This window comes from Lynx canadensis, chromosome A3 (genome assembly GCF_007474595.2).
Source record: "Lynx canadensis isolate LIC74 chromosome A3, mLynCan4.pri.v2, whole genome shotgun sequence".
In the NCBI taxonomy this organism is placed as follows: domain Eukaryota; kingdom Metazoa; phylum Chordata; class Mammalia; order Carnivora; family Felidae; genus Lynx; species Lynx canadensis.
This window is the reverse complement of record NC_044305.1, coordinates 64821708-64848918: the sequence shown is the minus strand read 5'-3', so window position 1 is coordinate 64848918 and position 27211 is coordinate 64821708. Positions and strand designations below refer to the sequence as shown.

The 27211-nt window shown below is 46.4% G+C and overlaps 1 protein-coding gene across 1 annotated transcript in view; it reads right to left on the bottom strand.

The window, feature by feature from the left end:
* PRKCE (protein kinase C epsilon) overlaps nucleotides 1-24402 on the bottom strand; it is a 497798-nt gene extending 473396 nt beyond the window's left edge. The window contains exon 1 of the mRNA XM_030310527.1: nucleotides 23331-24402. Within this exon, the coding sequence (XP_030166387.1) occupies nucleotides 23331-23678 (348 nt within the window). The 5' untranslated portion in view covers nucleotides 23679-24402. The remainder of the gene's footprint in view (nucleotides 1-23330) is intronic.
* Nucleotides 24403-27211: the final 2809 nt, after the last annotated feature.

Below are 27211 nucleotides of genomic sequence, written 5' to 3'. Positions count from 1 at the left end.
GCAGCCGTCAAAGACCCAGCACACATAAAGGCACCTGCTCCTCTGAATCGCCCACAGTCAGTAAATAGAGCCCACAGCCACCCATTGCTCAAGCCAGAAAACTAGGTTTCATCCTAGATCCCAGCCTTCCTCACCTCCCTCCCCACCCCCCACCCCCATTCAGTCCACTGCTGGCTCTAACTTTCACAATCACTATCAGCCCTGCCAATTTCCCACTTGGGGTCACCAGCGTCTCTAACTGGCTCACTAACTACAACAGTTCTCTCATTTTTTAATCCCTTCCCTGGTCCATTTTTGAGAATGATAAAATTCAAACCTGATCAGGCTATCCTGCAGCTTGAAAATCTTTCACTGGCTCCCCTGTTACCCTCAGATAGAGCCCAAACTTACAAACTGCTGTGCACTTAAAGGGGCCTCCCATGACTCCTCTTTTTTTTTTTTTTAATGTTTTATTTATTTTTGAGAGAGAGAGAGAGAGAGAGAGAGAGAATGAGTGGGGGAGGGGCAGAGAGAGAGGGAGACACAGAATCAAAAGCAGGCTCCAGGCTCTGAGCTGTCAGCACAGAGACTGACACAGGGCCCGAACCGACAACCCGTGAGATCATGACCTGAGCCAAAGTTGAACATTTAATTGACTGAGCCACCCAGGTTCCCCCAGGATTAAATCTTTTTTTTTTTTTTTTAGTGTATTTATTTATTTAAAAAAAATTTTTTTTTAACGTTTCTTTATTTTTGAGACATAGAGAGACAGAGCATGAATGGGGGAGGGGCAGAGAGAGAGGGAGACACAGAATCGGAAGCAGGCTCCAGGCTCTGAGCCATCAGCCCAGAGCCCGACGAGGGGCTTGAACTCACGGACCGCGAGATCGTGACCTGAGCCGAAGTCGGACGCTTAACCGACTGAGCCACCCAGGCGCCCCTAGTGTATTTATTTATTTGGTGAGTGGGGGAGAGAGAGAGAGAGAGCATGCGTAAGTGAGTGAGCGGAGGAGGGGCAGAGAGAGAGAGAGAATCTCAAGCAGGCTCCACATTCAGCACGGAGCCTGATGCAGGGCTTGATCCCATAACCCTGGGATCATGACCTGAGCTGAAATCAAGAGCTCTTCAACTGACTGAGCCACCCAGACATCCCTCCAGGATTAAATCTTAAAGAAGGAAGAGAAGAGAGAGAAAGAAGGAAGAAGGAAGGAAGGAGTCACTGACAATACAGATTTCATTCCTCCGCATGCTTCCAAGTCACCCCCAGCCACCGCCCTACTTCACAATGCAGCTGCACTAAACTATTTTCAGTTTCCCATTTTAGGTCTTTGCTCAAATGTCACCTTTTCCCAAAAGCCGCCCCCCACCCCCACACATCTAGTTCAGCACCCCTTTTATGCCCCCACGGCATACATCACAGCAAGTCGCATACCATATAATAATTGCCTATTTGTGTATCTGCCCCCAATTTGATGTAAGCCCTCTGAGGTCACGGTCTGTATCTGTCCTGTTCCTAGTTATACCCTCAGGGCCTAGCTTGATGTCTGGCACATGGCAGGGGCTCCCTAATGACTTGTGGAATGAGTGCATGAATGACCTGGAAAACAGGAAGAAAGAAGGAAAGGATGGAGACACTTGATACCTCCCCCCCGGACAATCAGAAGGATGGGCATGTGCTGCCCTCCCTCACATCTCCTGAGAACCTGCGGTGAGCTTTTCACGACCCTCTTCACACAGCCTTTCATCACAGTGGAACTTTGGGTGTGTCCAGCAAAGAATGCCAAAGGCCACAGTATCTGCGTGCACGGGTGCCATGTCCTGGCTTTGCTTTGGTGTGTGGGTCAGAATCCATTTCAAGCAGCACCTTCCTTCTCTCCTGTCTTGAACTCAATCTCCTCTCGATGTGAAAATACAGTCCTTATTGATGTCATTCTGAACCGCGTGTGTTAAGCGAGCGAAAGGCTCTGTGTCATTTAAGAAATTATTAAAACGTCTTAAGTGATTTTGTTGCCCTCGTTTTGGTTTCTAAAAATCTCTTTCACAGCAACACTCCAGTCACTGGAATGCTTGCCTTGTGAGGCAAACAACGATCAAAACACAAGCTGCCGGGCCACCCTGCACAGGTGAGCTCTAAAATGTCAGCCGGGCTGACCGTCCAGCAGAGAAGCAGGGGCAGGAGGGGGGCGCACCCTGAGACTGGAAAGGATTTGGGTAGTGATCTCCTCCAGTGAAGCCATCTTGGGGCTCCACGAAGTTCCCAAGGCCCGCAAGAGCTCCCCACTCCGGTAACTTCTTCCAGAAAAATAACAGCCACTGGCACCCGTTAACCACCATGACTCTAGAGCCGAGGCACAACAGCAACGTGGACAGGCTGAAGCTTCTCTTGTCAGAGCCTGGAGCGGAGGCAGTGAGTGTGAGGAAAAGAAGCCCAATGCTGAAATACTTTTTCATATCCATGACCAGCATCTGCCCCCTCTCCAGCCCCCGCCCCATTCCTGCCAGCTGGATGGGGCTTCCTGGTGGACGGCGGCCTCCCACGGAGGCCCAGCTCCCTGAAGACCCCTAGGAATTCCGAGTGGTGAGAGGCCTGGCAGCTTCTTGCATGACCTTCAGCCCAGCCCCTCCCCCTCAACCCCTCCTCCCAACCGAAGATGAGGCGAGATAAGGCGCCAAGTAAACTGGCGACTCTGACTCTCTCCACTCTCTCGGAAGGAGCCCGAGTGGAGGGGAATAAGGGGTGACCAAACCAGGAAATGCACCGCTGCATTTCCCCAAACCACACGGACCTTAAAACTCGTCAGACCGGTTTCAAATTAGCCAATACCCAGAAGAATTTATTAAATGCAACTGTTATGATTCATTGAGATTCACTCCAATTCCAAAATGAGAAGTGACAGTGTAATGACTGGATTTATTTCCCCCAAAGCAGTCACAGTAAAAGTGCCTGAGTAAAAGATGGGATAAAAGCATGAAAGCAAAGACTTAAAAACGGCTCTGTGCTCATCCGCTGTACGAAAAGGAGGGCAGAGAAGAGTTGAAAGCTTGGGTTAAGACGATGAGGGGCTCGCCGGGTCTTCTCCATTTGAGGAAACTTTCTGGAAAGGAGACCGCGGTACGTGTCTACCGAGTGCTTTCTCATGCCGGTCCTATTTTGTTTTGCAATATACAACCTTCCGGACTGTTCCGTTTGTTTGGAATTTATGATGAAGTCCAGTCTCCAGAAACTGTCTGCTTTCTCCCTTGGTCAGCCAGCCTCAGAAACTCCCACTTCATCCCTTCTTTTCCTTCTCCAACATTTAACCAGCATTCAATTGGAATCAGGTACATGTCTGGCCTGGAGAATTCTCTGCCTTGTTGGGGCAGATGTCAATTAAGATACTGGATCTGTCTATAACAGGCATAATCCAAACCCAAAAACCTTGCTACCAAAGTAATCCCTTTTGCCATCCCAAGCCGTCCAACCACCTGCTCAAGTGAAGCCAAGTGAGTCTTCTGGTTCATCATCATGAGGCCCAGAATACCCATAAACTTGCCAAAGGCACCAGAAGAGGAGTTTTTGTAGACTCACTGAAGTCTCCCCTCCCACCCCCACCTCCACTTCTTCAGGCAGTGGCTCCCTCTTTTCAGGAAGCAATCTCTCTTTTCCATTCAGCTTTCCATAAACAAGCTGGAGTTTTATTTTTCCTTGGCTTCCAATCTGTGCTTTGGACAGTCCCATAAAATTCCTTAGGAATTTATGGCCTGCTTTTCCTTTCAAGTGGAAAAGCACTAATCCCTCACAGAGGGGAAGGACAAGTGTTTTGAATGGGAGGTATGCTAGAAATATGTCCATTCAGCATAGGTGAGTTGGGGCCTGACCCACTGTTGAAGGCTTCCATGATGAGCCTAGCCCTTGACATAGAGCATGGTCTCAGTAACAGCCTGGGTAAAAGTGAGTGCTTGGCTTTGAAAGATTTCTCTTGACCAGAAAACTTATCTTCACCTGTCACTGCCATCCAAAAATTCCCGAGGCAGAGCTGTCACCTAAATGTCATCCTCTACAGCACTCTTCTAAAATGCCAGCCCGTATAACTCGTTATTATGTGTCTACACCTCAGTGTAAATGAGTTTATCAGCAAGAGGAATCCAGGAACACTGACTTTGCCCCAGGCTAAGAGGGGGTCTCAAGGGAAAGAAAACCTGAAGTCCATCTTTGCCTCCTGCCCTCCTTCACATTTTTTGTTGCAAGTCAGCTCCAAAGATCTGATCACACTCAGATCTGTGCAAATAGCTTTTCACCATCTTTTCTAATAAACACAAGGGAATGGGATATTAAAATATGCCTTCACAATTGAGTTGATTGGTAGCAACAACCAAGTAACAGATGATTTCTGAGAAGGAGGGAGAGTTCACTTGAACTTGGATGATATTCAGCCTGATTTGAGGCAGGAAAGAGGAGGAACCATGGGGTTCTGTCTCAGTCCATGTAATTCTATATGAACAATCTCAGAAACCATAACATTAGCTTTGCTACTGCTTTATAAATGTCGTTGACTAAAGACAGAACAAAAACTACTACAATATCATTTAGACAATCTTGCGAATGAGGGACCCATTTGCACCCCTATTTTCGTATAAAAATATTTGTTCAACCTCAGCTTTTCTCCCCAAAACAGTGTTGCATGATCAAATGAGCTGGAGAACACTATTCACTAAACTGTCATCCTGGAGATTAATGGGAATTAGCATATTAAAGGCTCTGAGAAGGCATGCAATAAAATGTTTAGCTTTATTTAATCTATCGTGTCACAAATCTACTTGATTATGGCATTTATTGATTTACTTCTTTTATTCTGCAGACGACATTTTAGAAAACCCTGCTCCAACTTAAGAGGAAGGATCTGGCCATTGCAGTAGGCTGAATTACAAAGTAAATGCATCTGAACACTGTAGAGAATTCTGGAAGTGGGAGGAACAAAAAGGAGAATCTTAAAAAAAAAAAAAAAGTAATCATCCCTCATCACAGTTCTTACTATCCTTTTGACAGGTAAAGACCAACCTCTAAGAGACAGGTGAAGGGTTATCTCAACAAAAGAGACAAGTCTCCACTTTTGTCAGCCCAAAGGGTGAGCTGATAAACTGTTCCAACTTCAGTCAACAGCTGGAGAACAAACTGGAAGCATAAATATATCCATCAGCCTCCTTATTAAAAGTTCCAGACACACGGTATCGGCTTTAACTTGTGACCGATAACCTGGATGGGCAGATAGAGGTGGATGATGGGAGTGTAGCAGGTGGATAATGGTTTGGATCCAGCTAGCTACATAAGCACCTTACCAGGAATCGGGAAACCTGTTTGCTCCTAATTTCTGTCTCTACTGCATTTTTTATTTTGATCAAATCACTGAAGTTCTGAGCTCTTATAGTTTTCCATCTGTACATGACGATTTAATGAATATCTGTTACTAGATATCAGTTTTCACATTCTTTCAATTGGAGGGAATATGTTCCATAGGCCTTTCCACCACTTAGGGATGATTTGATGATCCCTAAGAGGAAAAGAGAGAGAAAGTAAAGAAAGGGGAAGCAAAGATGAAGGTGGGAAGGAATTTTGATTCATTTGAATGCCTTTTGAATAGAGCTTAAGTGTATAAATACATAAAAGTAGGGACACCTGGGTGGCTCAGTTTGGTTGAGTGTCCGACTCCTGATTTCAGCTCAGATCATGATTCCACGGTCATGGGATCAAGCCCCGCATGGGGCTCTGCGCTGAGTGTGCAGCCTGCTTAGGATTCTCTCCCCCTTGGCCCCTCTCCCTGACTCGTGCTCGCTCTCTCTCTAAAAAAAATAAAAATGAAAAAAAGAATACATAATGGTATTGAATGTATCATGGCATTGATATCAATACCTTCTGGACCATGCCCTGGGCCTCTTGGACTCATTGTGTTTGGGAGATTATATATCCAGGCATGTAAACAGTAAACAGTAATAGCTAAAATAGTGAAATAGTAAATATAGAATAAGTAAATAGCTCTTCCTAACAACCAAGAAATGTAGGTGCTTATTCATCTGCCCCAGCTGTCGATCCATCATTTAACTTCCCTGGGTCTTACTTTTCTGAGATGTCAAACTAAGAGGGAGAACATGTATCCGTGAGGCACCACTATGTGATTCTGCATGCCATCTACAGGGATTTCAGGAGATGGCGGGGGGGGGGGGGGGGGTGGGCGTGCTCCTGGAGAACATAAAGTATTTCAGTTCATCAGGTCATATCTGCATCCTACATTGTTACGGGACTTGCTCACGGAGGAGTCGTTGGGCAGGTTTTTCAGAACCAGTCTAGCCTACCCATTCTTCAGAAGCCACCTCCTGCACAAAACCCTTGTGGATCCTCCCCTGGATAATCCTAACACATCTGCTTTTATGGAACTGTCTGGCTGAGCACATTCAAAGCTTACTGAGAGCAGAGAACCCTGTCTTCTTTGTTTTCCACATCTTATTAGTACTAAGTAAAGTTCTGTTAAATGAAAATTGGTGTTCTAGGCCATTATTTCTCAAAAATTTTTTTAGTTTTATTTTTTTAAGCTTATTTATTTATTCTTGAGAGAGAGACGGAGACAGAGACAGAGCGAGAGCAGGGGAGGAGCAGAGAGAGAGAGAGAGAGAGAGAGAGAGAGAGAGACAGAATCTGAAGCAGGGTCTAGGCCCTGAGCTGTCAGCACAGAGCCTGACGCGGGGCTCGAACTCACAAACCGAGAGATCATGACCTGAGCCGAAGTCAGACGCTTAATTGACTGAGCCACCCAGGTGCCCCCCAAATTTTTTTTATTGGGACCCACAGTAAGTATTAAGATCATATAAATAATACTCATATAAGTAAAACTGAAACAGAAGCTTTATAAAGCAACATCTACCCTTACTGTATGCAATGCCTTCTGATAATTTTGATATTGTTCTACACTGCTTCCATATTTAAAATTGCTATTTGAGACCCACCTAATGGATTTCATGACCTCAAATGATGGGTCCTGACGTATAGTTTGAAAAACTACTCAAGATATGCCCTGATCCTCTTTTCTCCCCCGCAAAATGAAAAAAATGGATCCTTCACAAGAAGCCGATGAAAATTCTAGAAGTTCTTCACTGATTTAAATTTGGAAAGTGTCAAATGATGCTCACGTGCCTAATATCCAAATCCCATTAGAGAAGGCACACGGCAGGCAGCCTTACTGTGTGTGGGCGTCACTATCATTCCACCAATAGGTTAGGACAGGATCTACTTTCCTTTCTAAAACTGATGTGATCAGTCTTTTCAAGCATGCATTTCTCCTTTTTATATTCCTGAGTGTAGGTAGGAGACGTCTCCTTAGGAGCCCCTATTCCTCCTAGCACTGCCTCATGCACAGGGCAGGGCTCAAACCTCCAGGAGGGAGAGCAGTAAACAGCACACCCCTGGTGAAAGCATCCACATGTGAAAGGTGCTCCGTCTGGGTCTGAATCTTCTCAGAGCACTGGAAAGGGCTTTCAAACACATGCCTGATGGGCCTCAGTTACTCTCCAGGGACTCAGGAGGTTTTCTGAGTCTACAGAACTGCTATGCATCCCACCCACAAAGGGGACAACCACATGACTCCACTTTCCTGCTTGTTTCTGAATCACTGTCTTATCTGTCTTCCTCCCTTTCCCCCTTAAAATAGTTGGCTTCACGGTTGTCTGTGCACAGTCATATGATAAGCAGTGATAAAGAAAAAAAATTTTAAAGAGCCAGGGAGGAGTAAGGAAGCAAAGAGAAAGAGACGTGTTCTCTTGCACATGGGATGGGCTCCTAAGACTCCAGTTTCCTAGAAACAAAGCTCGCAGATCAATTTTAAATCTTGAGCCCCGGCAATGTGAAAAGGGCCAGGCTGAGAAACCCAAATGCTGTTCAGTGTTATCAGGCACTTGAGGAGATAAGAGCTAAGCTCTATTCTAGTCCCTACCAGGAGACACCACTGTCCTCAATTTTCTCATCCACAAACTTCGGATGAAAATGCTATCCCCCTCCCCAAATCTGAAAGTGGTTCATCACTATGACTTGTGTGTGTGTCACGTTTCATTTTGCTGAAGTATGTAAAATGAGTATCCAACCCAACAAGGTAGGCAGAGCCAATATGACTATTTGCATTTTACAGTTGCGGGAACTACGTTCAGAGAAGTTACATTTCTTCCCTGAGGTCACACCGCTCATTCCTGTGGAGCCGAATTAATAAAGAATAAACAAACACATTGTGAATGCAGCCTTTTGTGAATGTATACTGGCCCACAAATGCTTGAAAGCAGGCAGCAAATACAAACTTAGCAAGCCATAGTGATTTCCTACGCAACTCATTCTAATTAGAACAACCCCTCTATCCAAGTCATGGATAGAGATGGAAAGCAATCCGTAATCCCTAGAGACCCTGCAACACACAGAATCTAACCAGGCACTCTCACAACATAAATCCTAGACCACATAATCTACAATTTATTTTTTACAATATAATGATAATGATGATAGTAATAATAATAATAATAATAGGGCTCCTGGGTGGCTCAGTCAATGAGACATTCGACCCTTGATCTTAGCTCAGGCCTTGATCTCAGGGTCATGGTCAAGCCTCGCGTTGGGCTCCATGCTGGGCATTAAGACCTACTTAAATAATAATAATAATAATAATAATAATAATAGTGACAACAGCTAACATTTTGTGTGCGCTTATCATGTGATAAGCGCTTTTCTAAGCATTTACTACACATTATATTGTTTATTCCAAATAACACGATTAGAGAGATATTACTGATCTTGTTTTATAGATGATGAAATGAAGTCTCAGAGAGGTTAGACAACTTGTCAGAAGGATGCACAGGGGCGCCTGTGCGACCGACTCCGGCTCAGGTCATGATATTGCGGCTCATGGGTTCAAGCCCTGTATTGGGCTCCATGCTGACAACTCAGAGTCTGGAGCCTGCTTCAGATTCTGTGTCTCCCTCTCTCTCTCCTCCCACTGCCTTCCACCTCACGCGCTCTCTGTCTCTCAAAATTAAACTAAAAAAAAAAAAGGAACGCAGGGCTGGTTCAGGGATTGGGACCTGTCCCTCTAGTGCAAAGCCTTTGCATTTAGCCATGATGCCACCTGCTTCAAAATGCAGTCACTGTACTCTATCTTTTTCACCTTTTCTTACAAGTCAAATATATACACATACAGTTGACCCTTTAACAACCTGGGTTTCAACCGTGCAGGTCCACTAATAGGCAGGTTTTTTCAATAAATACAGTACAGTACTATAAATGTATTTTCTCCTCCCTATGATTTTCTTAATAACATTTTCTTTTCTCTAGTTTTCTTTGTAAGAATACAGTATATTGTATCTATATATTCAACATAGCAAATAATGTGTTAATCTATTGCTTAAGTTACTGGTAAAGCATCTGGTCAACCACAGGCTATTAGCAGTTAAGTTTTGGGGGAGTCAGGTTATACTCAGATTTTCAACTGCACAGCATCAGTGTCCCTAACCCCCTCATTGTGCAAGGGTCACCTGTAATAACAGGGGAAACTATATGCGCAAATGAGGCGGTATATGGGAACTGCCTGTACTTTCTGCTAAATTTTTGGTAAACCCAAAACTGCTCCAAAAAAAGCAAAGTTTAGGGGCGCCTGGTTGGCTCAGTTGGTTAAGTATTCAACTTCATCTCAGGTCATAATCTCCCAGTTCGTGGGTTTGAGCCCAGTGTCAGGCTCTGCACTGACAGTTCAGAGCCTGGAGCCTGCTTCGGATTCTTTGTCTCTCTCTCTCCCCCTCTGCTGCTTGTGCTCGCTCTCTTGCTCTCTCTCTCTCTCTCTCTCTCTCTCTCAAAAATAAACTTTTAAAGAAAAGCAAAGTTTATTGGTTTTTTTTAAATAATGTTGAAATGAAGGTAAAAGATAAAAATTCTCCCTATTATGTCAGCACCCTCCCTTGCCTTTTCCTTTTTAAAAATAACATACAGATATGTGTGTGCGTGCGTGTGTGTGTGTGTGTGTATGATTTTTAAATATTACCACACTCTCTGTCATGGAAGGAAGGAGAACACTCCAGAACAAATGTTTATAGAACACCTACTGTTTAGTTAAATACTATTATAATTTAATGTTAAAATTTACTTAAACAATCGAACATCTATCACGTACAAGGCAATATGTCAAGTGTTAGCACAAACTGGCCCAAGTGTTTACTCTCTGGGATCTTTCCTACCTCTGTAAGAGAACAGATAGAGAATACCCCAACATGAACACTAGACATCAATAATTTTAAGTAGAGAGTGCAAACAATAAAAGCTACCAGGATTCCAAGGGCCAAAAGAGCTATAGCCCGGAGAGTTCTAGGAAGGAGGCCCAAGGAGGAGGGAGACTAGGAGAGGTGGTTAGAGTATTCCAGGAATATGGACATGCGGAGATCAGAGTACCAAGAAATACTGGACAGGATGAGAAAAACAAGCCACCGTGCAGGAGGCTCCCAGCATGCAGGATGCGGGATCCACTTAGCAGAAAATGGGGGAGGGGATGGACACAAGCCACATAGGACCCTGAATGTCTGCTGGAGCGATGAAGCTAGATTCTATTCTATAAGTAACTAGGAGTGGGGGTGGGGGGACAACTGGTTCTGAGCACCCCAAAAGGGTATTTAGTGCCATTGCACAACTCTTGTATAAATCCCCTGGATTCCGGAGAACAAGGCTAATAAAGATATGAAAACGAGCCCTAAAGCTATCATCATGAATTCGTACTCAGGCACCTAAAACTTAAGTGAGCTATTCTTTTCTAAAATGAAAAAAATATTTTTAAAAAAGCTAGGTGGTCATGGCCAGTGACTTGCACTTTCTGTGAATAGAGCTCTCATACTCAGTACCAGGAAAGTGAGAAGCTGTGGGGTCCTGAGGCACAGAACAGGCCAGTGGTGTGGACTGAACTTCAAACTTTCAGGCAGGAGGCTGCCTCCATGATTCCAGGGGTTCTTGAAAGGGGTCATTCATCAGAAAAACATGTTCCCTACTTCTGGCTAATGCTGGAATTGTGTTAACAAGGGGCTAAGCCTTCCATTTTAAAGTGACTGCAAATCTCCCTCTTCTGCCTTCAGTGGGACAAAGAGATGATGAACATATCCTTTTCCTGGGCATGTTTTGTTACTGGGGTCGGGGGACACAGGTCCAGCTTTAGCAAATAAAAAGGCAGGATGCCCAGTTAAACCTGAATTCTGCACAAGAGATACTTTGGTAGTGTATGTCCCATGCAATGTTTAGGACATACTTATAGCAGAAAAGTATTTGTTGTTTATCTGAAGTTCAAATCGAACTGGGCATCATGTATTTCATTTCATCTCGCAACTCTGGGCTCTGGGCACCTAACAGAAATAGGACAGATTCCTGGAAGAGCAAAGGATACAGATAAAGGAGACTGGGTGCCAAAAACAAACTTTTCAAATCAATTTCAATATATGAAGGTCTACAAAAGCATACCACTGCTCATCAATAGGACTTAGAGTTAATGCTGACAGGCCCAAGAACCTTCACCTACCTGTCCCTCATTCAATCCTGCCCACAGCCCTACAACCCAAGAAGGGTGACTATTGCTAACCCTTTTCATAAACAAGGAAACAAAAGTTTGAGGAGGTCAAGTGAATTTTCACAAAGTCACAAAGCTATAAAACAGAAGACCCAGATCCCTACTCTTGGGTGAATTCCAAAGAAGGTTTTAAAGGAAGAAAAGGATTCATGTGGTTGAAGGCAAGAAGAAAAGACAGTTTGCAAGAACTGATCCTTCATGGTCATATGAGCTCTCTGCTACCTTTAGTCTCATTACTTCAGTATCAATTATCTAAAATGAAATCTGAGCTTAAAAACCAAGGGTCCTAACAGAAAATTAACGAAGGAATTATGATTCCTTACAAGCCTCCCATAATCTTTTCAAAAGGCTGGCTACCCTTCAACTCATGTTTACCTTAGCAATTCTGATGTCCTGGTCAAAAGCAAAGTCCTGGTCTCTCAGTGCGGTACCTTTGTGCACTACTGACATTCAGGCCAGAACACGGCAACCCGTGTGCATTCTGTTAGAGGCTGGGCTTACTGAAGAGACACACGGTAGGAAAACGCAGTCAGGTGCTTTGGCCCAGAGAAATGGGATGTACACCTGGGCCACAGCAAACAGACGGTAAGAAATCCTCAAACCTCAGTCACCCCATTAGGCTCATGAGTTAATGCAGGTGATGTTCAGGTTAAAATGCAGCCCTGAATCTACTTTTTAAAAATTCCAGGGGTGCCTGGGTGGTTCTGTTGGTTAAGCATCTGACTTCGGCTCAGGTCGTGATCTCACAGTTCGTGAGTTCGAACCCTGCCTGCTTCGGATTCTGTGTCTCCCTCTCTCTCTGCCCCTCCCCCACTCACACTCTGTCTCTCTGTCTTAAAAATAAACATATTTATAATTTTTAAAAAAATTCCAGAGGGTGCAATGCATCAGGTAGGTCAGGACCAAAGCCAGCCCCAAGACAGGTAACCCATGTTCCCTGAACCTCCCACCCCAGGGGCTGCCTAAGAAGCACCAGGTTCTAGTTCTGCACACCTGGAATCTGGCAAATGCTGAATTCCTGTTGCCAGCTTATTTCAGAGAGGGAGGGAAGTAGGGAATGGAACAAAACTCCTCATTTGGCCATTACTGAATGAAATCTTCAGACAAAAGCACAGTTTCACCTGTATCAAATAAAAAGTATTAAATGCAGACAATTACCAATAATTAATTACCATTTATTGAGAACTTGCTGGAAGCTGGGCACTTTTTCATGTTTCACCTGTCATTATAATAGCTCTACAAGGTAGCTATGATTCCCATTTTACAGATGAGGGGACTGGTAGATAGGTTAAATAATTTTCCTAGTATCATGCAGCCACAATTGAGAAAACTAGAATCCGACCCAGGACTGACTCCAAAGCCCACGTGACTGTTCAAGATCCATGAATTTAGATTAAGTCACCACTCAATGACATGAAGGATGCCATCCTACAAAGCTCTTCTTCATCTCTATTGGGCCTATTAAGAAATAAACAAAGAAAATCAGCTGGAAATATAGTGTGAGATTGGGGTTAACCCTTAGGATAGATTCCCTTGATAATCAAGAGTTCAACATATCATCATAGTGATGCTGTTCAACACCTTGCTCTGAGCAAAATCCCTAGAACGTAAAAAGTGTTTATTATTTATTTGTTGAATGGCTGGCCGGCTAGCTGTATAAACAGATGAATGCATGAATATCCATTCTGTCCACTGTTCCCTTTCTTTGGATAGCTTATCATTTTGGTTTTTGTGTGTGCTTTGTTAATGAAGCAATTATTTTTGGATTGCATCCCTCCTTTGACCTCACTGGTTTCCTAACTGCCCTCATCACCCAAAATGCTAAAAAACTGCTTGCCCAACATTTTGTATGCTCTTCCTCCCATTTAGAGGGGCTCCCTTCCCTACCCAGATTCCATTTTTGACAAGGCCTGGCTCAAAATCTTATGAAGAAGCCTTTGCCAACTAGTAGAACCCACATTAATCTCCTCTCCTGTGATGTCCCACAGGGTCTTCAACTTCACTGTTTCATGAAAGGGTGTTAATCCCAAATCCCCAAAGGGCCCACTTGAGGAAGGTCCATTTCTTCTTTTATCTAATTATAATGTTTTGCAAAGTATGTCCACAAAACACTAGTTCTATGATGCTAATAGTTTTTTCACAAATAAGGGCATTCTATGATGGATAAGTTTGAGATATACATAGCTACACACAGAGGGATACAAGTCCCTTTCCTACAGGCCATCTTGGCGCCTTAAATATACTAATGCGCATTTGACTCTGCAAAATTCCCCAACCTCTTTGATCAGAGCAATCTGAAATTATTAGAAGGCTCCTACTCTTTGAAAGATACCCTGGCAAACACTGGTCGATTACACGCCCATCCTCGGTGGCTGACTGATGATTCTCTCAGCCGCCCAAAATGGTTTAATCATCCATTCCAAAAGGTAGGGAGATGGAGTCATAAGCCCTGCATTCCAGAAATTCTGCTTGCTTGTTTGCTTTTGGAATATCTTTGGAGTGGCTCAGTCATATAGACGGAGGGCTCCATTTAAAAAATAAATATATTTTTGTGGGCCTTGAACAGTACGTAAAGAAGCAAGCTATCAAAAATGACTTTGTGATTTTGATCACAGTAATAAAGATAAGGAGGGAAAAAAAGCAGAGGCTGGCAGTTTTTCAGAGATATAAGACTTAGCTTCATGGAGAACAATAAAGATAAAATATCATCAACTGCTAGGCTGAGCAAAGTCAAGGCCCAAAATGCAGAGAGCCAAGTACGGATCACTGTTAACAGAGGCCTTACCCAAGGGTATCTAGATCTATACTAACGCCTGCCTTCACAGGTGTGGAATCTAAGGTCAAACCCCATTGATTAATAGAAATCACCTGACTCCTAGTCAATAAATTTCTCAGGGAGTTGGGGGGAAGTATTAGTGAACCCAGCCCTGAGGAGGTGAAGCCTAGGGTGTCCCCAGGCTCAGAAAACCCTGGGATGGGCTCTCCTTCTTAATTATAATTTTATTCATCAAAAGATCTGTGTTACTCATAGATTAATATTGTGTCTCCTACCAGACTACATGCTCCATGAGAATAGCTCCTGGCATGGCACCTGGCATATAAAGTATTCACGAAATATTTGCTAAATGGATGAAACGATGGCTGGAGCAATGAATGAACATACCACTTTGTCCACTGGTTAGAATCTTTTGTGGGTTCCGCCATCTTTCTTTCCAGCACTGTACTGGATGGTGAACTTCTAAAGTTTCTTTTTTTTTTTTTAATTTTTTTTTTTTCAACGCTTTTTATTTATTTTTGGGACAGAGAGAGACAGAGCATGAACAGGGGAGGGGCAGAGAGAGAGGGAGACACAGAATCAGAAACAGGCTCCAGGCTCCGAGCCATCAGCCCAGAGCCTGACGCGGGGCTCGAACTCCCGGACCGCGAGATCGTGACCTGGCTGAAGTCGGACGCCTAACCGACAGCGCCACCCAGGCGCCCCTTCTTTTTTTTTTTTAATGTTTATTTATTTTTGAGACAGAGAGACAGCATGAATGGGGGAGGGTCAGAGAGAGACGGAGACACAGAATCTGAAACAGGCTCCAGGCTCTGAGCTGTCAGCACAGAGCCCGACGCGGGGCTCGAACTCGTGAATCGCGAGATCATGACCTGAGCCGAAGTCGGACGCTTAACCGACTGAGCCACCCAGGCACCCCATGGATGGTGAACTTCTAAGAAGAGCAGAATCTAAGTTAGTCTGATGAAAGAGTGCTGCCGGATGAGTGACTGGCTACCTGTACTCCCTGAGTGGCTCATACTCTGCTTGGTGAACCACTGGGAGGAAGACACTTCTACTCACAAGATGCTTGTATTTGGCTAGGGTAAGACTACTGGCATCAAGAGATAGTACAGTCTGAAAAAAAAATCTACTCAAGAAGGACATAAGCAAAATCAAAGTCTATGTTTTTCCTCAATAATTAATTACTGATCTGCCCACCATGATTTTCCTAAACCCTTCTTGAACCTGATTGTATCTTTAATCTGATCTACCCCTTGGAGTCATTAGCTCAACGAGTTTATGCCTTGCTGGCAAATAAAGGTGACTTTTTCACTGGCTTAAAAAACTACCTCTCTGAAACTTCAAGGTGAAGTAGAGGGGACCGGGAGAGGTAGGGCAGGAGAGGTTCTCATTTCTGTGCTTGGATTCGTTAACAGATTGTGCTTTCCCCCTTCCTCCCAGGCATGATATCATGGGGCTCAATCATATTCCCTCTGGAGTCTCCATTCTGTTTAGTGGCCAGTGAGCTGCAGTGACAACAGTACGTTCCTGTCCCCTCTGCAATCCCAGCACAGTACAGACTTTTGGCCACTTCACATGGTTTCTGCCAGAGAACTGGATTTCAAACAGGTGCAGCCCTGCTGATTAGCATTATAATAGATTGTAATTACTTAACCAGCCCATATATACCCGGAGGAACTTGGAGAGAAATATAATGTTTTGCCAAGTGTAGCTTTTATTTATGTAAAATACTGCAGGCCTGCTCTGGAGTTCTTTTAGTCTAAGTGAAATCCTGGAAGCTTTGTCTGCATATGCTTCAATGAGTTCCGGCACTGGAGTTCAGGCACTGGAATTTAAAATTTCATTTCTTGTTGTTGTCAATTACAAAAGGTTTTGTATCTAAGGCCCTTAGGAGAATTTAAACTTGATTTTAAACTTGGCAAAGGGAGGACAAGTGGGCCTTTTTCTTCTCCCCTTCCCACAGCACCTTGCACAGGCCCTGACACCCAGAGTGTTTATAACTCCTCTCAAAGGGGTCCCTGGGTGGCTCAGTCAGGTGAGCCTCCGACTCTTGATTTTGGCTCAGGCCATGATCTCATGATCATGGGACGGAGCCCCACACCAGGCTCTGCACTGAGCCTGCTGCCTGCTTGAGATTCTCTCCCTCCCCCCTCCCTCTGTCCCTCTACTTTCCACTTGTGTGGAAATAATATGGCTTTCTTCCATAAGAACAGCTTCAAGGATCCCACAGATTTTTTATGAGATATCCTTTCCTTCTGTCTTCTCCTCACTTCTTTCAACTGTACACAAAGACTGTTTAAAGGGATTCCTTCAACCATTTAGCACACTGGTCTTCCCAGCTAGATTTCACCCTCCTTGATATCATAGACAACTTTTGTCTTACCAAGTCCCCGACTTGCTAAGGGAATACACACTTGTTTAATTAAATTCATTCACTCATTCAACAGGGGACCAGGAACTGTCTGGGATACCAAGGGTAGAGCAGTGAGCAAACACCAGTGCATTTATAGAACTTCTGTTCTGGTGTTAGAGACAGACAATTAAGAAAAACATATGAGATAGAGATAAGACCCAAAGAGTAAAACTAAAGCAAGAAAGGAGTATGTAAAACATCAAGGAGAAGGGTGAAATTTTAAATAGGGTTACCAGAAAAGGCCTTACTGAGAATGTGATATTTGAGTAAAGGCTTGATCCATGAGGATATCTGGGAAAGGAACATTCCAGAAAGATGGAACAGCCAGTGCAAAGACTGAGGTAGGAACATGGTGAATATGTTTAAGGGGGTCGAGTGGGTCAACATGGCTGGGAAAAGAATGATGGAAAAAAGTAGCAAGCAATATAGGGTCAGAGAGGTCATAACGGGAGGCTGACCGTGTTGGCCTTGTAGGTTATAAGGACGTGGGTTTCTACCAAGAGGTCTGTGAACTGAGCGGCATGAGCTGGTGAAGTTGTGTCAGAGGGGAAACAGTTAGGATGCTGTAGAAATAATCCAGGTATGAGATGATAAGGTCTAGGGCCAGAGTGATGTCAGCAGAGGTAAACAAAGATGACCATATTTGGGATATATTTTGAAGGCAGAGAAAACAAATGCTGCTGTGCGCCTGGATATGGGGGCATCAGAATGCCAGGCATCAAGAACAGCTTCTCACGGATTCTGGCCCAGGCAACTGAAAGGATGCAGTTGCCATTTCTTGAGATGGGGAAGCCTGTAAGAGGCTTAGATTGGGGAGGGGGGAATCAGATATACAGTTTTTGACATAATAGAGTTTGAGATGCCCTTGCACAATCAAATGATAATGACCAGAAGGCAATCACATATATGAGTTCTGAAGCTATAGTTACATGGGCTGGAATTAGGAATTTGGAGTCAACAGCATTGAGAATGTATGTAAATCCATGAAACTAGATGAAATTGATACAGTAAAACCAAAACAGCAGCTCCCAAATATCCTTATTTTCAATTGGTCAGATGCTTCAATAAATAATTAACCTTTGACTACAGTGGCCACACAATTCCTAGACTTTTCAAAACAATCTCATTTCAAGTGATTCTAATATTTTCAAAAAGGCAATTGTTAAGCGTAATTAAATTAACTTTATTTTTAGAGTATGTGAGACTTTTCATATAAATACATTCACAAATCAAAGAGAGAAATATCACTGGACCATATGTTCTGATTTAAGATTCTAAAACTATGAATATACACATATAACTCTTCAACTATTAATAAAATTGTTAGAATGTACTGTAGCCTGGCCCTTTGCTAAGAACTTTACATAGATTCTCTTATTTCTCATAAAAACCCCCAAGAGGTTGTCAAATTTCATAAGAACTATTATAGTCCCATTTTACAGATGAAGAAACAGACATAAAGAGCCTAAGTCACATGCCTCAAGAATGACAGATGCAACCTGGGGCACCTGGGTGGCTCAGTTGGTTAAGTGTCAGGTCAGGTCATGATCTCATGGTTCGTGGGTTCGAGCCCCTCATCGGGCTCTGTGCTGACAACTCAGAGCCTGGAGCCTGCTTCAGATTCTGTGTCTCCCTTTCTCTCTCTCTCTGCTTCTACCCCCACCCACCCCCCAGCCCCCGAGCACGCACGCGCGCGCGCGCACACACACACACACACACACACACACACACACACACACACTCTCTCTCTCTCTCTCTACCAAAAATAAATAAATAAACATTAAAAAAAAAAAAAAAGAATGGTAGATGTATCCTGTAGGTAGAATCCACAGATCCAAGGGAGAGGGGCCCACTGAAGAGTTAGGGAACTGAGGGTCTCAAATATTCACTAACTCAGCTGCTGGTCAAAGACAATACAGAGGAGAAATAGGGCTGACAGACAAGGTCTGACTGCCCAGAAAACCCTTTAACTGCAGGGCCCCCATGCCAAGTGGCTTTTTGCAATGATAGCACTGGGGCAAGAACTAACCCTTAGGGCAGTGGTTAAATAACCAATTATGTACCATAGGGAGCAGTATTTAATGAGATGTTAAGTATTATAGGAGTCAGTAGGGAGTCGAGTATGGAGAAATCCTGGAACCTAAGCTGTTGTTGGACAAATTCAAGGTGTACGTTGCATAGGTGGAAAGGGGCTTTGACCACGCCCAGTCCTTCCACAGCCCCTTCTAGAACCTTCCCACCTCACTCTATCTAAATGATAATAATAGCTTTCAGGGATCTTCTAAGATTTCCCCACAAAAGTCCTGAAGGTAGAGAGATGCCTTCAGGCAGTGTATATCGAGGGGTACTCAAGCCACCCTCCCTGTGAGACAGAACAGGGCCAGTTTAACCACCAAGCCAGTCCTCAGGCTCTGCCCAGAGCATCAGCATCTGAACTAACAGGGGGTTGGCCTGGGCCTCTGTTGTTGTAACAGTCTCCCCATGGGATTCTGGGGTCAACACAAAGTAACAGTTCCTGAGCCTGACCCCTTCAGAAAGAGTGTCGGCCTATCTCACAGGGTCAGCAGGGTGGAATAATTTTGAGAAACCTTGTTAATGAGCTATTTGGGAAATATGAAACAGAAACACTAGTGTCCCATTCCTTGCCAGACGAGGCTATCCAACTGAAAAGAAAAATTTTGGAGGTGAAAAACCGGCTTATTTAGGTCCTGTATAATAATCAACTCCATAAAGAACCCTTTCTGGGACCAATCCCATGGTAGGCTTAGGGGACATAATACTAACTGTAGTCGCTAAACGTTCATGAGCTCTTGCTGAGGGCAGGCCTCGGTCTATCACTTTCCATGTATTAACTCCTTTCATCCCTTCAACAAATGCATTTTGTTAGAAGTAGAGACTTTTACAGTCATCCACTTTTTACAGAGGAAGAAACAGGAACACAGGTTAAATATCTCACTAAAGGTCACAAAAGCTATTGGTGGTAGAGGCAGGATTCGAACCCAAGCAGCCTCCCTCCAGAGCTCTGCCCTTAAGCACTGGGCTGTACCACCTCTCAGAAAATGACTGTCATTATCACTGCATTAGGAGTGCCTCTTCTACACCGGGGAGGAAGCCAGGGAGTGACACAAACCAAAGATGTCTTCAGAGGCAGGGGTGGTGGAACAGGGAAGGGCCGAGCTCAGAGTACACACTAAGTGAGGTGACCACAGAGCAAACTCCAGACTGCAAACAGGAGCAGTCAGCTGTCACGTGCTCGCTCCTTCTACCCTCTGCCATCCACCATGCTCCCACCATCTGTCCTCAATGCAAAGCAGCTCCATCCAGCATTCGCCGGGCCCCTGCTTCTAAGGAATCCCCATCCTTCTTGTTTCCACAACTATGCTTATAAATCTTGCTTGAGGAATCACAAAGGTCTACTATAAAATTTCAGGACATTTCTGTGTACAAAGTCTTGATACAAGAATTATCTGGAACCCTCCCTCCCCTGCTATTTTATTCTCCCCCAATGTTTCTCAAAGCATGCTTTGGTCAAATTCTCTTGGACCACTTGTTACAAATGAGGATTCCCACCACTTGTCCTAAACTACCAAATGAAAAGCTCTGAAGGTACAGATATAGGCAGACCTATATTTTTAACACCCTCCCCTAGTGATTCTAATACACACTCAAGTCACAGAAGCATTATTATCTCATTCCTGGAAAACAAGCGACAGCAACAGTGTTTAATGGGTTTCTGCTTTCAGTACAAGTGAGATCTTCCCATCTCTCTGTAATGAGCTTTCTCTAAAACAACTCCCTTTGTCATCACAACTGATGCATCTCTCATTATCTGGAGAATAATTATCTCAGCCTGGCTTTCAAACATTCTAGAATCCACCTCAGTTTTCTAAACTTTCTCCTACTCCAGTGTATCCAAATTGTGGCTCCCCGTATAGCTAACGATGTGAAGAGGTACCTGACATGAACTTCCTTCCTTTTTATTTTAGAAGCCATGTGTTTATGTTCATGTGAACGAAGAAAAATTGCAACCGCAATATTCCAACCTGTGACACTGGGGCTAAAGTGAGAAATAAGGGAATCAGTGTTTAAAGGTTTTAAATAAATAATAGCACAGGTGGTATGAAGAGAAAAGTCTTAAATGGGGGAGATTTTATCCTGTCTGACCGTGGCTGACAGGCACCCTCAGTTTGGGCCATGCCTGTCTGTTCCCCAACCTTGACCACAGGTGTTCTCAACCTTTATTCCAGCAGTGTCTGTGCCCATGGAATGATGTCTCCTATTGTGAATACCTCTTTAAATGCTACCCACCACCTCATGCCCAATTCATGCCTCCTTCTGACCTTTTTGTAACTCAAGTTTTGGTGTTTTTTTGTTTGCTTTTTTTTATCTGTCCAATACCTGTTGTACCTAATTCATATTTGCTACGAGACAAAAGAGATACGATTTTGAAAGCACTTTAAATTATTGTGTACCATGAAAACATCAGGGACACGGCACAAGAATCTGCAGGGAGAATACACTGCAAGGACCAGGGGGCTCAGTTCTCCCCAAACAAGCCATGGGCAATAGATGTAGTGGGCCCTGTGCTTGTCATGTGACCTTGGGTACCCACTGGGCTTCTCTGAGACTCAATGTCCTTGTCTCTAAAACCTGCATCTGTACTAGCTGATCTGGTCCAGGGCCAAGTCCAACATGAATTTGCGAACCTTAGAGAATAATAACCAGACAAGGCTAGTGCTCACTGGATGCTTCACGGCAAATGCTCCAATGTGGGGACGGTGCCCTGATGAACCTAGGGCTGGGGTAGGCGCCGGCAAAGCATCACCAGAGACACTCGGGCACCTCTCCCTCCAACGAGATGTGTTCTGTGGCTAAAGCAGCCCCACTGTTCATCCCACCTGCTCTCTGCCTCACTCTCCACCTTCCTCATCGGCATAGACAGCAAAGACCCTATGGATGGCTTCACTGCCATACTCACGTTTTTCCCATCCTCTTCCTGTTCTAAGACAACAAATTCAAAACCACAAGTTCTTAGTGTGAAGGTCTGGTCCTGAAATTAGCTATCCCTGCAGCTCCCCCTCAGACATGCACTACTTTCCTGAGTCAAAGAGCCCACGTGTGGAAAGGAAATGGGGAGTGGGTGGGAAGTCTGATGGTGGGAGGCAGGCAGAAGGAAGGGGCATTGCTGAAACGGCACAGAATGGGATGGCAATGTGTTCTTTGGGACTCCACAAAGGTCTGCCTGCTTCCCAAAGTGTAAGCCGCAAATCTCCCAGGGTGGTACTTGGTATGGTTTGTTGGAGCTTCCCTGTAAGCCCCGTAACCATGGTTTCGGGCAGACTACATCACAGCGTGAGCATAAAGAGAAGAGGCTTTTTTCCTATTTTCCTCTAAAAACTCCATCTCCTTTTTAAAAATATGTAAGGTGATACGCCAAGGTGGTCCGTATGTAACCTCTGACCCTAGGAAAGTCACCAAGTGGTCTGCTTTTGATAATTAGAAGGGGATTCCTCTATATTTCTCCATGAGGATCCAGATATTTCTTTTGGTATAGACCAAAGAACCCTGAAAACATGCACCCAGAGCCACACCTGCTCTCGGTGGAAACATGTAGCATATCGGAAAACACCAAAATCCATTTCCTAATTTAATACCTTCCTTCCAAAAACGGCAAAGGCAAGGTTTGTTTCCCTGCTTCTGTGGGGGCCACGGTTGAATGCATTTGGCTTATAGTACCTGGACAGGGGAGGCCTATTTCCAAGTCCCTAATATTCTGACAATGTAATCAATCAACTCAATGTCAGACTTAGAAACAGTATCACACTGCACAGTTACCTTGAAAAATCAAAACAGGGAAATAATATAACTTTAAGTGGGATTCAAAGCACTGACTTCCAATTTCTCACAAGCAGAATCATTTTAAAACTACAACACTCATTCTGGATGAATGGGCAATGCACCGGGCAAAACAAGCTGGTCTTACGTTGCTGGGACCCTGGAGGAGACATCCTAGAGGAGAACACATTTTTCTCCCTGTATGTCAGAAGATGAGCTAACCACCATGCAACAGAACAGAAACAAGCTAGCTTCCTCCCGGAGGGAAAAATAAAGCAGCTCCTCACTGGGCTACACAGGACAAAGCCAGGACGTGCGAGAAGCCTTCAGTCTAAGGCTCCACGTGCCTCTCCAGGGACGGAGGAACCCACCCACACACAATCACACACAGCCAGCCCACCACGCGCCTGCGGAAGGCGCCGGGTTCTCTGCCAACCTTCAGCACCAGCGGATGGGGGCTCCCCCAGCTTGCGAGCGCCCTGTAGCACCCGTTGTCTGGAGGGGACAGAGGGCCTGACCCTCTTGCCAAGTCTTCTCTTCCTTGCCCCAGCACCTACTTCTCCCCACCTACGAAATGAAGTATGCTTCCCCAAGGCAACTGAGACACATACACACACACCCCAGATGGCAATAATTCTCGGCGCCCCATGACCAACGCCAAGGCCGCGAGTGCTTCCCCGGGACCCCACAGCTGGGCTCCTGGACCCGGAGACGCCCGACTCACCCAGTCCTCGAAGTGCCGGCTCCCGTTCTGCAGCAGCTCCTCAAACTGGATGGTGCAGTTGGCCACGAAGTCGTCGTAGCCGATGGGGGCATCGTGGAAGACGGCCAGCTCGATCTTGCGCCCATTGCACACATCGGTGACGAACTCGTCGTGCCAGGCCGGGCTATTGGTCTTCTGCTTGGTGGCCGTTTGGCCGATGCGCGAGTCGTCCACGTTGAGGGCGATGTAGGGGTCGAGAAGGAAAGTCTGCGGCCGGGGTCCCACCGCATGGCGCAGCGACCAGGCTGTGGGCTTCAAGCTCACTGCCTCGCAGATTTTGATCTTAAGAAGGCCATTGAACACTACCATGGTCGGGGCGGGGAGTGGGGGCCGGGTCACTCCGTCCGCCCCGAGGGCAGGAATGAAGAACCGACGCCCCGGCGCTCTGAACCACGGGGACTCCTGGGTCCCCTCTCACCCCACCCCACACTCTCCCTACACCTTGTAGCGTTGCGCCCTAGCGCGGGCGATTCTCGGCGAGTGCATGTATTTCCTCGCCGGGCTCCTAACGGAAAACAGGGAGGGGGGGAGAGCTGGGGGACGTTCGCGTTTGGAGCAAGTCTCTCCCCCCCTACCACCAGCAGCACCCCCAGAAGAGGAGACGAGCTGTCGGCTTCGCTGCAAGCCGCGGGGGCTGTGTCGCCGCCTCGCTGGCTCTCCGGGTCCGGGCTGCGGGGACGCGGGCGCCGCGCCCGGCGCTTACCTACCTTTCCGAAACATAATCCCCGGGAAATTTCGACTCCGGGAGGGGGAGGGGGAGGTGGGACGGGGCGGGGACAAGAACCGGGGGCGCAGATTTCAACCCGGATCCTCTTCGCACACCCAGCGCCTGCCTCTGACCGCGCGGGGCGGGGGATGGATCGAGGGATGTTCAGTCTATCCGGAGGGATGCATGTCGAGAGGAAATGGTCCTCCTCGGAGCCAAATTTTTAAAAATCCACAAGCCGCACAGCCCGCCTGGCCGCCTCCTCTTGGGCGAAGCCGCGCGGCGCGGCAGTCGGCGATCGGGAGGCGCCAGGAGCCCGGAATCTCACATCCGCGCGGGCTGGGGAGTCGGGGTGGCCGCCGCTCGGGCTCGGGGCGCAGGCCGGCACCGGGCGGTGCGCAGCGCGGCGGCGGCGGGGCCGGGACTGCGACTCGGCGCGGCCCCACCTCCCGGGCGCCGGCGCCCGCCGGCCGCGCTCCCCGCGTCCCCGCTCTCGGCTGCCGCTCGCTCGCCGCCCGCCCGCTCTCCCCCTCGGTCTCTTCTCCCTCCGTCGGTGTGCGAGCGAGTCTCCCTCCCTCTAATGCAGGAAATGCGCAAAAGACGTCAGTGTGTGTGTGTGTGTGTGTGTGTGTGTGTGTGGTGTGTGTGCGCGTGTGTGTGTGTGTGTGTGTGTGTGTGTATGTGTATGTGTGTGCACGCGCGCGCGCGCTCCTGTGTTTGGGGAAATAGAAAGTTTTGCCTGTTGGGGGAGCAATACGGGAAAAGTGAGCTGAGGAGAGGAACGACGCAGAGAGGGCGAGCCTGCCGGGTCGCGGCGGCGGGCGGGGGAGCCGAGCAGGGGACCCGCGCGGGACCCCGGGGAGTGGCGGCGTTGCGGACTGCGGTGCGGACGCCTCGGGCCGTGGACACCTCGTCTCTGGTCTCCACCGGGAGATCAGCGGACCGCGCGTTTCCCCGGGGCTCCACGGCCAACACGGTCTCGTAGAGCCGGGGGGTGGGGGAGTGGTGGGGGTCGCACTGCGGGAGGAGAGTCGGGACCCTCCCCCAGTCCCACCCCACTCGGGCCGAGGCGGGCGAGAGCAGCGGGCGGAGTATTGGCCCGTCTGTCTGTCATTCTGTCCGGAGAGTCCCTGCTCCACCGCGTTGGGGGAGGGGAGAAGGGAGGGGCGTGCAAAGCTTGGTGCGAGTTTTTTAAACATTCATTCTCTCTTCCCTTGCTTTGGGGGCATATCCCCCCTTTGGGATCTCTCCTGGACTTTTCGGGCCGCGAGAACTTGTTGACAACTGAAAGCTCAGTAGAGCCCCGGCTCTATTTGTGTTTGTTTATATTTTACAAAGTGACTTCATATTTACTCCGGGCCTTGTCTGTGCCCTTTTGGGGGACATGGCTCTGATCAGCGCGCTGACAGCGGCCGTCGAGCTGCGGCAAAACGGGGCGCGCCCTCCGGGGGGGCGAGTGCCTGTGTCCGCGCTAATTTCCTCCGTAACCTTTAAACTCTCGCTGGAAGCCGCGGCGGCGGCTGATCACGTGAGGCGAGCCTTGGGCTGCTAGGGAAGAATTTCCTCCGCGGGGAGCCGGGGACCGGGTAGGCGGCCCGGCGAGGGACGGCCCCGCGCCGGGGGACGCGAACCTGGGGGGGCGGGGCGAGAGCGCAGAGGCCCTGGGCGCGGCCCCGGCTGCTACAGCCCAAGGACTAGGCTGGGAAGAGGTCATCTCCGCTACCTGCGAGCAGGAGGTTGTGCACACGGAAAAAGAGAACCTCGGCGCTCCCCCCCACCCGGTGCCGATCCAAGTCAGGGACTTTGTAGGCATCGCGATAAACTGAGTTTTTATCTGGCGGATTTGGTTAGTGTAGACCAAAATTTTAAACCCACCCCTCGATTGCATTTTCTCAGGAGAAAAAGGTTATCATGGTCTGTAGCTTAAAGGCTTAAAAAGGATTAAAGGTGAGGAAGGAGGCAGTCGCCTGAAACAACTGGATACCAAGGGCAGCAACACAGGACGCAAGAATGATCAGAAAGTCCCAAGGTGATCTCCTAAGGCCTGAAATCGCTGCTCTCCCTGATCTTACAATTTCTCCCAGCACGCCCTGATGAATAGGGCAGCTGGGTAGAGAGTGCTAAAATGCAGTCTTAGGGACTATTGAGATCTTGTGCATGTAAAAAGTCAGGATATAAAAGTTATGCCTTACATGGCCACTCCCACCAGCTGGAGGTGTATTTTAAAATCTGTCAGTTGGACAAAGCGTGAGTGGGATGTCTCATTGCTGTTTAACTTTTATATGTCTTTGTTCATCAGAACTTTTTCCTCCTTGCTCTTTCCTTCCACCATGTTATTGTTATTAAACTTGTTTCCCCCTTCAGGGGGCATGTGATTGAAGGCAATGGCAAACAGGGCTCCATCATTGGACAATGCATCTGGGAAGCAGAACCAGCACTAGAGCTGAGACACTTGACAGGCAAAATTTAAGGGGTACCAATAATAATCAGCTAAGTAATCAATAATATTTGAATGCAATATTTTTGAAAATCAAAATTAATGTAAAAATGAATGGGCATAATATCCAACTTTTAAGTAAATTTAAATGTTGCATTAAAATATTACTTATGTTACTGAGTTTATTGGCACGCTTGAACTTCTGTACCTGAGGTGAGTGCTCCATTTGCCTCGCCCTCCCCCCATCCCTCTTGGGAAGTCTAGAAAGGCAAGGATTTCATGAGTTTAGGGATCCATGAGGGTTTCATACCTTCTCTGTACTTTCTCTGGGTGAGATTACCATGCAAACAGAAAAGTACGCAGGATTGAAAAACATTGGCCAAAATACCTCCTTTTCAATGGGTTAAATAGGAAATAAGTTTAGAATTAAGGGCATGATGAACTTGAACTTTTTGCATGATATCCTATTCCACCCGTCCCCAGACAAGACCTCCCAAGTATATATAAATAAATAGGGTCTGTTGACATCTCAGTGACTAGGCATTCTTAAAAGCCAGTAACCTACAAATTTCCAACACCAAAATTCCTTGTGACCTGGGTACGGTTGCAGAAGGACAGCATCTGTTACGCCATGTAAATAATCAGGCTGCAATTCTCAAATGCGACCAATACCGGTGTGACCTCACCTTCCTTTTTTGT